Source organism: Manduca sexta, chromosome 9 (genome assembly GCF_014839805.1).
Source record: "Manduca sexta isolate Smith_Timp_Sample1 chromosome 9, JHU_Msex_v1.0, whole genome shotgun sequence".
NCBI lineage: Eukaryota > Metazoa > Arthropoda > Insecta > Lepidoptera > Sphingidae > Manduca > Manduca sexta.
In genome coordinates, this window is record NC_051123.1 from 12117491 (window position 1) to 12129807 (window position 12317).

At 35.0% G+C, this 12317-nt stretch overlaps 1 protein-coding gene and 3 pseudogenes across 1 annotated transcript; 2 read left to right on the forward strand and 2 right to left on the reverse strand.

Moving 5' to 3' along the window:
- Positions 1-291: 291 nt before the first annotated feature.
- LOC119188833 lies at positions 292-9354 on the reverse strand (annotated as a pseudogene).
- Positions 631-2528, reverse strand: LOC119188834 (GPN-loop GTPase 3-like). The gene is given in 8 exon segments (XM_037436870.1): positions 631-932; positions 935-1003; positions 1173-1347; positions 1349-1388; positions 1712-1742; positions 1745-1803; positions 1805-1905; positions 2211-2528. Coding segments are annotated over 8 exon segments (558 nt in total). The 5' UTR covers positions 2256-2528; the 3' UTR covers positions 631-894.
- On the forward strand, positions 2789-4709 carry LOC119188832 (annotated as a pseudogene).
- Positions 9355-9549: 195 nt separating the features above from the next.
- On the forward strand, positions 9550-11565 carry LOC119188831 (annotated as a pseudogene).
- The last annotated feature ends 752 nt before the right edge of the window (positions 11566-12317 follow it).

Below are 12317 nucleotides of genomic sequence, written 5' to 3' on the forward strand. Positions count from 1 at the left end.
CTCATGCTTGATGGAAAACTTCATGCTTGTACAATCAAAATTTCAACTTTAATTTAAATAACAACATTATCAATGTTAATTTGAATTGTGTGGTTTATTGACAGTATTATTTATGGCCTGTGGCATGCAAGGACTTTTCCATGGAGCAACATTTTGTATGTGTTTTCCAACATGTTTGTCTAGATTGCAGATTAGTGACGGTTGTTAAAACTAAGTTAAATACTTTTATGCTACAGAAGTCAGTACTCTGTAAGAAAGTAGTAATAAAACAAAAAATATCACAAAACAGCTTTATTCATCATCATTTTCTGGATCAGGCTCATCAAAGTCTCGTTATCTTGACATCCGCATCCTCGCCATATTGTATTATGTTGTCTATGGTCAGCAGTATGTTATCTATGCTCTCCTCATCTTTGATGTTAAGCGGGTAGAACCGAACTAGGCTGAAATTCTCTATAACTTGACCAATGGCTTCTGTGAGCTTCATTATTTCTCGTGCCACTTTGATTTAGCATTCCTCATGTCTGTTAGAAGGATATGGGGATCTGGATCTAAGTAACTGGAATAAAAATGATTTATTAATAACTATATAATGGTTCATAAGCAGCATATAAGGTTGTGAATAGAAAGTTCTGGGATTCAGTGCCAAGGTTGGGCAAACTGTGGGTATGTCTTGAACAAATGAATAGACTAGGGCCGTGGTCACTATAAAGCCTTTCTTTGCTATAGAAAACAGAGCAAAATAATTGATATGATACATGAACAATAAGTCTATTGCTAGCATGTAATTCTCATATGTATGGTTAGCATCAACAATTGTATGAAGGTATCGTGTCTATGGTATTTGATTGATTTTAATCAGGTGATTCTTTGAGTTATAAATATGGTACATGCTTACCTGTCTATCTGGTTCCTTGCTGTCTTGGTGAGAGGTCCATTTTCGTGAGTATATTTACGTGTGGCAATTCTAGATTCACCATAACACTGAGTGCAGCCATTGTGCCTAAAACCAGTACAAAAATAAAATTATCTATCTACATAAAAAGATTTTACTCTAAAATTTTCGTAAACTGAGCACTCTATAATTACTATACTCCATCATATCTCATACCTCTTTGAAGATAATAGTATGAGTTAAAATATATAATCTATAAATGTAAAAATCAACCAACCTGATAAAAACTTAGCCCCGTCAATCATGAACTGTGAGTCAACCATGAATACAACACATATCCTGAAGTTCCACCGCTGCAGCTGGTCCACCAGCTTCCTCATAACAGGCAGGTGTGTGTATAGCTCTATCTGTCCTGGACAGTCAAACAGTATGTAGTCGTCATCCACATCACCCGAGCTGCTCTTCCAGCCAGTCACAATTCTCTAAGAGAGTTCTGGAAGATTGTATGTGTTTCAATATAAAACAGAGCAAGTTTAATTGAAATTGTTAAATGCTGATCTTATAAGTTTAGTATAGATTGGGAATTGAAGTTTGTTAGAACTGAATTAACTAAAAATTCTACTACAGTATTATCAAATGATTTTATAGAAACTTGGCTAATATAATTCTGGTGTTTAAAAATTGTTGTCAGTTAACAGTTTCCTTTTTGTCCCATGGTTCATGATGCATTTTGTATTTGGAGTTTTGTGAGTTACCACTTAATGATAGTTACAAAATTGTTTGTATGTTTGTAAAATTTATATAATAGCAACTCACTCAATACAAAACACAAGTCCACCGTTAGGTCAAACTGAAGCTCCTCGTCCTCCATGGCGTCGTCGAGGTGGATGAGCTCGCGGATGTCTACCAGGCTCATAGTCAAAGTGCTCTGCAGCTGGGTCCAGATTCACAACCTCCACTATCCTCTTGGAGTCATTTGCATGCTTTACTATTGTCGAACAGTAGGTTGACTGGAAAATTAATTTGATGCGGATTTTATATATTGCGAAATATAGAGTTTATTACAATCCGTGTTAGCAGAATGTAATTAAGTAATATAATTTTTTGACACAATACAATACGTCTTATGTTTAAATTGAAGTAAAGTATCATAAAACAGTATCTAATATTAAAAATAGCTTATATTGTATAAGGTATGTTGGGTACAGATAAATTTGTTAGTTTCGTTCTCAAGTTGAGCAATGTTTTTAGTCATTAGTTTGGAAAGTTGATTAGAATTTTGTTCCAAAAAGTGGTAATTTAGTATATTGTTTACCTTTCCACTGCCGGCAGGACCGACAACTAATTGAGCGTATCGCATTTTAACTTAATAACACGTTTTGTGAGTTACAATATACGATTTTTAGGTTATGTATTCATCAGTCAGTAAAGATACTTGTATAATTCAATTCGTGTATCACCATTAACTTGGTCTGCGTTATGCAAGTGTGTTTGCAAATTTATGCCTTTGTAATACCACAAACTTGAGTTTTGAGGTGAAAATACACACACAAGACTGTAATCTAAATGTAAGAGGTGAAAATATGTTTTGTTTATATTTGACGCTTTGCATGACAAACATTTGACATTACCATTGACAAGTGGTGTTTTCATACTTGTTTTTGTACTAATGGAATATTGTAACATACAGCCTTCTTATACTTTATGACATGAAATAATACGAATTAGACAAAATAATGTGTGGAGGAATAATTATGTAGTTTTTTTTTCTAGCTATGTGTAATGGGTCATAACTGGCTCTCACAGCAGTTCGAATGAAATGACACCTATTTAAAATTTGAAAACTATCGTAAAAAATTTTCAGCAAATTAACTGTCAAAATTATTTAAAAAGGAGAAAACATAAAAATAATGCCAGCTGTTGGAATAGATTTAGGAACTACATATTCTTGTGTGGGTGTTTGGCAGCATGGGAATGTGGATATAATTGCAAACGACCAGGGTAACCGTACCACACCATCCTATGTAGCCTTTACAGATTCAGAACGTCTTATTGGTGATGCTGCGAAGAATCAGGTTGCGCTTAATCCAAGCAACACCATTTTTGATGCAAAACGTTTAATAGGTCGGAAATATGATGATCCAAAAGATCCAACAAGACATCAAACATTGGCCTTTTAAAGTTGTCAATGATGGTGGTAAGCCCAAGATACAAGTAGAGTATAAAGGAAAGTTGAAGCGTTTCGCCCCTGAAGAGATCAGTAGCATGGTTCTAACTAAAATGAAGGACATAGCAGAGGCATACTTAGGTTCGGCAGTTAAAGACGCAGTAATTACAGTTCCAGCTTACTTTAATGATTCTCAAAGGCAAGCTACCAAAGATGCTGGGGCGATTGCGGCTTACACGTATTAAGAATAATAAACGAGCCTACAGCAGCTGCTTTGGCTTATGGACTCGATAAAGATTTGAAAGGCGAGAGAAACGTCCTTATTTTTGATCTTGGAGGTGGTACTTTTGACGTATCAATACTTACTGATGAAGGATCTTTATTTGAAGTTAAAGCTACAGCTGGAGACACCCATCTCGGTGGCAGAAGATAGTCGCTTAGTAAATTTCTTAGCTGATGAATTCAAAAGAAAGCATAAGAAAGATATTAGAAACAATTCTAAAGCTCTTAGACGTCTTCGTACTGCTGCCGAACGGGCAAAAAGAACTCTATCCTCTAGCACCGAAGCATCCATTGAAATAGATGCTGTGTATGAAAATTGACTTCTTCTCACGCGTCTCTCGAGCTCGGTTTGAAGAACTTAATTCAGATCTATTTAGAGTGACATTAGAGCCCGTGGAGAAGGCACTAAAAGATGCTAAACTAGACAAAAGTTCTATCAATGATATAGTCTTAGTGGGAGGTTCAACTCGTATACCCAAAATCCAGAATTTGTTGCAAAACTTTTTCAATGGCAAGAAACTTAATTTGTCTATTAATCCGGATGAAGCTGTGGCTTATGGTGCTGCTGCCATATATTGAGTGGAAACCGGCATTCAAAGATCAAGGATGTGCTGTTAGTAGATGTTGCACCACTTTCATTGGGCATTGAGACTGCTGGTGGAGTAATGGCTAAAATTGTGGAACGTAATGCTAAGATACCTTGCAAGCATTCGCAGACCTTCACCACGTACTCCGATAACCAGCCAGCAGTCACTGTTCAAGTGTATGAAGGGAACGTGCTATGACTAAAGACAATAATTTGCTGGGAACTTTTGATTTAACAGGTATACCACCAGCCCGCGAGGAGTTCCACAAATTGACGTCACTTTTGATTTAGATGCTAACGGTATCCTTAACGTGTCAGCGAAGGAAATAGCACAGGGAAAAGTAAAAACATTATCATCAAGAATGATAAAGGAAGACTATCCCAATCTGATATAGATCGTATGCTTTCTGACGCTGAAAAGTTTAAAGAGGATGATGATAGGCAGATAGAGCGAGTTGTAGCGAAAATAAGGAATCATATATCTATGGAGTTAAGCAAGCTATAGACGAAGCTGGGGGCAAGATTAACGAAGGAGAGGGTGGGAGAGTGAGACGCAAGTGCGAGGACATGCTGCGATGGCTGGATAGCAACTCGCAAGCAAAGAGGGATGAGTATGAGGACAAACTCAAGGAGATTGTTAGGAATGTGGTCCCTTGATGAAGAAGCTTCACGGGGTTAGTGGCACTCGCTCGCGACAGGGCAACGATGGGCCCGTTATTGAAGAAGTAGATTGAGTTTATGATTTTGTTTGGTTTTAATAAAGGATTGTTGTTTGATTATCGATATTTTTTTGCCGAAGAAATACATAGCTTGGTATTATAAGATAGATAAGTCGTTTCCAGGTCAAATAATTTCGTCATTTTATTTTTAGTCTAATTACTTGTTTTAAGTGAATTATGAGTTTCTAAGTAAATTTTTCAAGTCGGGCCAATCAAACTGTTTTTACACAAATCACAATTACAAATGTTACCATGAGCAAAATTAAGGATTCTCATACGAAATTTTATACATTCTTACTCTTGCCTTTTATCCTCGACAAGGTAGGCGGAGGCGCAACTGGTGCATCCAATTTCCGCCTTGAACGCATTCTGTCCCTTGATGTAATGTGAGTCTATTGTCATATCGGGCACAAATTCTGTACTCCGAGCTGGTATTGAGTAGAAAAACCCAATATAAAATAATACACGTGCCCGACCGGGAATCGAACCCGAGACCTCAGCATTGCAGTCCTACCGTGATACAACTACGTCACCGAGACAGTCTTTAGTGACCAGTATTGCCTACTCTGTAACTAGATATCTCTTCTTACATTTGGTACAATTGCTCTCATACATTAGGATGTCCATTTGAAGTTATATCTACATCCGCAATCCTAATGTACACCTATTCGATACGACGACCGCTCCTTTTATGTAGTACCTGGGTTTTGTGTTATTTCCATATTTTTGTAATGTAAGGAAATTCAAATTTATTTACAGGTTATAAAAGCTGAAGGTTAGATGAATTAAAATGTATAATTTGTAAATTTTATTTCATCTAGCATGGGAGATAAAATAATCAAACACACATTGATTAGCAATTTCTTTATTTTTAATTTTAATAACTTTAGAAATTGTTCAGAAAGAAGACAATGGTTTCAGCGTTCGTTACTTTTAATATTATGATATGAACAATAATAATTATCGCTATGTTAATAATAATAATTTACTTCTATCCATTATTAATAATGTTGATAACGCGTTAATAATTCTATCGTCTACCGTGTCGTATATACACAATAATACTACAAAATGATTCAACAATAAATAATACATGATGGCGTGTGAAACCACGGAATGGAGTCTCAAATATTTTTATTTATTATACCATCTAGGATTTCTCAAAACACTTAAAAGGTATTAGGAAGACTAAGCTGGAGATCTGAATTGTTAAAAAAAATCTTTTTGGTTTTAATATTTTAAAGGAAGTTTTTCATCTAAGTGGAGATAAATGAGTATTGTAAAAAAAATAATATAAATAATATGTTTTTAGTTTTATGTAACAAGAGGAAGACTTTTACATTTGGTTCGTATTTTTTGCGACTTGATTCCTATTTCTCAAACATATTTTGTTCCTTCCTAATATGTCTATTAGGAATGAACAAAATGGTACTGGGACTAGTCAATTGAACCTATCATATTTTTACATATTATTTATTTATGTATGCCAGTTAAGTGACTTAGATAATTATTTGAAAATTAAATTTTACATTCTACCTAAATTGGGGTATCTGCCATGTTTTAGAAAGTTAGAGGTTTCTCAAAACCGAATTAAATTCTTCAGTAAATTAGACAATTTTATACCAATATTCATTTACTAAAATAATACTCAATATAAAACTTCGTAAAAAATATTTCGTAGAACAATGTAATGAAATAATAAACACATTGTATCAAATTGTTCTTGATTTTCTTTGAGTAAGTTTTGAACAAAACAAGATAAAACCATAGACACTTCACTTTTTTAAGAAAAAAAAATCTATAGCCCCATATCATACGCATAAAAGTAAACAATATGTTTTTTTTTTATTCAAATATGTACATAGACAAAAGTGCATTTTGGTATAGTTTGAAAGATAGATAATAATTAAATCTAGCGCTCTATCTCTCCTTTCATCTGCAGCCCTAGACTGAATCATAAATTCCTTTCTACGAAAAATATTTGAGACCGCCATTCCAAACAACAATTATAATATCTATTTTATAATACTCTCGAAAGCAAGTTAAAGAATATTATTAAAATTCAAAAAATTACCAAAAGTACTTATAAACGTTTGTGACTTTAGAAAAGAATGTATTAACTGTTAGACAGCCTAATCGGTTTTATATTGACTAAGTATATTATCTTATACACCTATTTCGGTACATAACATCGATATGTATGGAGATTTTTTACTAAAACTGTTATAAGAGAGCCTCCTCAATGGTAAAATTGTTTTTTATCTGTTACTGAATGCCTAACACTATGTTCGTTACAATTTTATGACATTAATTTTGATTATCCAAGATTTGTTACCCTTTGAAGTATTTTGATTCATGGGCCTATTTTTCTACTTAACTATAACTTTTATTATCTAATATGGTTATTTACACTAATTAATGTTTTTATTATATACACAGTGATGCAAGGAGTGTGGTTCCTTCAATGTACACTTTTACTTACGCCTAGTAATGAAAAATAAAGGAAAAGAAAAAAAAAAAAAAAAAAATATGATTAAAAGCAAATTTATTGCTAAAAATAAAATAAAACTATAACCACAAGCAATACAATAGTTGCTTAAATATTAAACGTATTTGTGTGTTTTTATAATTTGTACGTTTTTCTAAAAAATATATATGTATGAAAAAAAAAACAATTGTACGGAATTTATATTGTCTATGGAAACTAACTTGAAGTTGCTGTCCAAAAAGAGACAAGCTTGAGCGGTCCCGCACATAAACATAGATAAAAACATAATTTAAAAAGTAAAAAACTTACTCAACCCAATCAGGTGCCAAGGTTGGGCAAACTGTGGGTATGTCTTGAACAAATGAATAGACTAGGGCCGTGGTCACTATAAAGCCTTTCTTTGCTATAGAAAACAGAGCAAAATAATTGATATGATACATGAACAATAAGTCTATTGCTAGCATGTAATTCTCATATGTATGGTTAGCATCAACAATTGTATGAAGGTATCGTGTCTATGGTATTTGATTGATTTTAATCAGGTGATTCTTTGAGTTATAAATATGGTACATGCTTACCTGTCTATCTGGTTCCTTGCTGTCTTGGTGAGAAGGTCCATTTTCGTGAGTATATTTACGTGTGGCAATTCTAGATTCACCATAACACTGAGTGCAGCCATTGTGCCTAAAACCAGTACAAAAATAAAATTATCTATCTACATAAAAAGATTTTACTCTAAAATTTTCGTAAACTGAGCACTCTATAATTACTATACTCCATCATATCTCATACCTCTTTGAAGATAATAGTATGAGTTAAAATATATAATCTATAAATGTAAAAATCAACCAACCTGATAAAAACTTAGCCCCGTCAATCATGAACTGTGAGTCAACCATGAATACAACACATATCCTGAAGTTCCACCGCTGCAGCTGGTCCACCAGCTTCCTCATAACAGGCAGGTGTGTGTATAGCTCTATCTGTCCTGGACAGTCAAACAGTATGTAGTCGTCATCCACATCACCGAGCTGCTCTTCCAGCCAGTCACAATTCTCTAAGAGAGTTCTGGAAGATTGTATGTGTTTCAATATAAAACAGAGCAAGTTTAATTGAAATTGTTAAATGCTGATCTTATAAGTTTAGTATAGATTGGGAATTGAAGTTTGTTAGAACTGAATTAACTAAAAAATTCTACTACAGTATTATCAAATGATTTTATAGAAACTTGGCTAATATAATTCTGAGTGTTTAAAAAATTGTTGTCAGTTAACAGTTTCCTTTTTGTCCCATGGTTCATGATGCATTTTGTATTTGGAGTTTTTGTGAGTTACCACTTAATGATAGTTACAAAATTGTTTGTATGTTTGTAAAATTTATATAATAGCAACTCACTCAATACAAAACACAAGTCCACCGTTAGGTCCAAACTGAAGCTCCTCGTCCTCCATGGCGTCGTCGAGGTGGATGAGCTCGCGGATGTCTACCAGCGGCTCATAGTCAAAGTGCTCTGCAGCTGGGTCCAGATTCACAACCTCCACTATCCTCTTGGAGTCATTTGCATGCTTTACTATTGTCGAACAGTAGGTTGACTGGAAAATTAATTTGATGCGGATTTTATATATTGCGAGAAATATAGAGTTTATTACAATCCGTGTTAGCAGAATGTAATTAAGTAATATAATTTTTTTGACACAATACAATACGTCTTATGTTTAAATTGAAGTAAAGTATCATAAAACAGTATCTAATATTAAAAATAGCTTATATTGTATAAGGTATGTTGGGTACAGATAAATTTGTTAGTTTCGTTCTCAAGTTGAGCAATGTTTTTAGTCATTAGTTTGGAAAGTTGATTAGAATTTTGTTCCAAAAAGTGGTAATTTAGTATATTGTTTACCTTTCCACTGCCGGCAGGACCGACAACTAATTGAGCGTATCGCATTTTAACTTAATAACACGTTTTGTGAGTTACAATATACGATTTTTAGGTTATGTATTCATCAGTCAGTAAAGATACTTGTATAATTCAATTCGTGTATCACCATTAACTTGGTCTGCGTTATGCAAGTGTGTTTGCAAATTTATGCCTTTGTAATACCACAAACTTGAGTTTTGAGGTGAAAATACACACACAAGACTGTAATCTAAATGTAAGAGGTGAAAATATGTTTTGTTTATATTTGACGCTTTGCATGACAAACATTTGACATTACCATTGACAAGTGGTGTTTTTCATACTTGTTTTTGTACTAATGGAATATTGTAACATACAGCCTTCTTATACTTTATGACATGAAATAATACGAATTAGACAAAATAATGTGTGGAGGAATAATTATGTAGTTTTTTTTTCTAGCTATGTGTAATGGGTCATAACTGGCTCTCACAGCAGTTCGAATGAAATGACACCTATTTAAAATTTGAAAACTATCGTAAAAAAATTTCAGCAAATTAACTGTCAAAGAATTATTGAAAAAGGAGAAAACATAAAAATAATGCCAGCTGTTGGAATAGATTTAGGAACTACATATTCTTGTGTGGGTGTTTGGCAGCATGGGAATGTGGATATAATTGCAAACGACCAGGGTAACCGTACCACACCATCCTATGTAGCCTTTACAGATTCAGAACGTCTTATTGGTGATGCTGCGAAGAATCAGGTTGCGCTTAATCCAAGCAACACCATTTTTGATGCAAAACGTTTAATAGGTCGGAAATATGATGATCCAAAGATCCAACAAGACATCAAACATTGGCCTTTTAAAGTTGTCAATGATGGTGGTAAGCCCAAGATACAAGTAGAGTATAAAGGAAAGTTGAAGCGTTTCGCCCCTGAAGAGATCAGTAGCATGGTTCTAACTAAAATGAAGGACATAGCAGAGGCATACTTAGGTTCGGCAGTTAAAGACGCAGTAATTACAGTTCCAGCTTACTTTAATGATTCTCAAAGGCAAGCTACCAAAGATGCTGGGGCGATTGCAGGCTTACACGTATTAAGAATAATAAACGAGCCTACAGCAGCTGCTTTAGCTTATGGACTCGATAAAGATTTGAAAGGCGAGAGAAACGTCCTTATTTTTGATCTTGGAGGTGGTACTTTGACGTATCAATACTTACTATTGATGAAGGATCTTTATTTGAAGTTAAAGCTACAGCTGGAGACACCCATCTCGGTGGCGAAGATTTTGATAGTCGCTTAGTAAATTTCTTAGCTGATGAATTCAAAAGAAAGCATAAGAAAGATATTAGAAACAATTCTAAAGCTCTTAGACGTCTTCGTACTGCTGCCGAACGGGCAAAAAGAACTCTATCCTCTAGCACCGAAGCATCCATTGAAATAGATGCTTTGTATGAAGGAATTGACTTCTTCTCACGCGTCTCTCGAGCTCGGTTTGAAGAACTTAATTCAGATCTATTTAGAGTGACATTAGAGCCCGTGGAGAAGGCACTAAAAGATGCTAAACTAGACAAAAGTTCTATCAATGATATAGTCTTAGTGGGAGGTTCAACTCGTATACCCAAAATCCAGAATTTGTTGCAAAACTTTTTCAATGGCAAGAAACTTAATTTGTCTATTAATCCCGTGATGAAGCTGTGGCTTATGGTGCTGCTGTCCAAGCCGCTATATTGAGTGGAAACCGGCATTCAAAGATCAAGGATGTGCTGTTAGTAGATGTTGCACCACTTTCATTGGGCATTGAGACTGCTGGTGGAGTAATGGCTAAAATTGTGGAACGTAATGCTAAGATACCTTGCAAGCATTCGCAGACCTTCACCACGTACTCCGATAACCAGCCAGCAGTCACTGTTCAAGTGTATGAAGGGGAACGTGCTATGACTAAAGACAATAATTTGCTGGGAACTTTTGATTTAACAGGTATACCACCAGCCCCGCGAGGAGTTCCACAAATTGACGTCACTTTTGATTTAGATGCTAACGGTATCCTTAACGTGTCAGCGAAGGAGAATAGCACAGGGAAAAGTAAAAACATTATCATCAAGAATGATAAAGGAAGACTATCCCAATCTGATATAGATCGTATGCTTTCTGACGCTGAAAAGTTTAAAGAGGATGATGATAGGCAGATAGAGCGAGTTGTAGCGAGAAATAAATTGGAATCATATATCTATGGAGTTAAGCAAGCTATAGACGAAGCTGGGGGCAAGATTAACGAAGGAGAGGGTGGGAGAGTGAGACGCAAGTGCGAGGACATGCTGCGATGGCTGGATAGCAACTCGCAAGCAAAGAGGGATGAGTATGAGGACAAACTCAAGGAGATTGTTAGGGAATGTGGTCCCTTGATGAAGAAGCTTCACGGGGTTAGTGGCACTCGCTCGCGACAGGGCAACGATGGGCCCGTTATTGAAGAAGTAGATTGAGTTTATGATTTTGTTTGGTTTTAATAAAGGATTGTTGTTTGATTATCGATATTTTTTTGCCGAAGAAATACATAGCTTGGTATTATAAGATAGATAAGTCGTTTCCAGGTCAAATAATTTCGTCATTTTATTTTTAGTCTAATTACTTGTTTTAAGTGAATTATGAGTTTCTAAGTAAATTTTTCAAGTCGGGCCAATCAAACTGTTTTTACACAAATCACAATTACAAATGTTACCATGAGCAAAATTAAGGATTCTCATACGAAATTTTATACATTCTTACTCTTGCCTTTTATCCTCGACAAGGTAGGCGGAGGCGCAACTGGTGCATCCAATTTCCGCCGAACGTATTCTGTCCCTTGATGTAATGTGAGTCTATTGTCATATCGGGCACAAATTCTGTACTCCGAGCTGGTATTGAGTAGAAAAACCCAATATAAAATAATACACGTGCCCGACCCGGGAATCGAACCCGAGACCTCAGCATTGCAGTCCTACCGTGATACAACTACGTCACCGAGACAGTCTTTAGTGACCAGTATTGCCTACTCTGTAACTAGATATCTCTTCTTACATTTGGTACAATTGCTCTCATACATTAGGATGTCCATTTGAAGTTATATCTACATCCGCAATCCTAATGTACACCTATTCGATACGACGACCGCTCCTTTTATGTAGTACCTGGGTTTTGTGTTATTTCCATATTTTTGTAATGTAAGGAAATTCAAATTTATTTACAGGTTATAAAAGCTGAAGGTTAGATGAATTAAAATGTATAATTTGTAAATTTTATT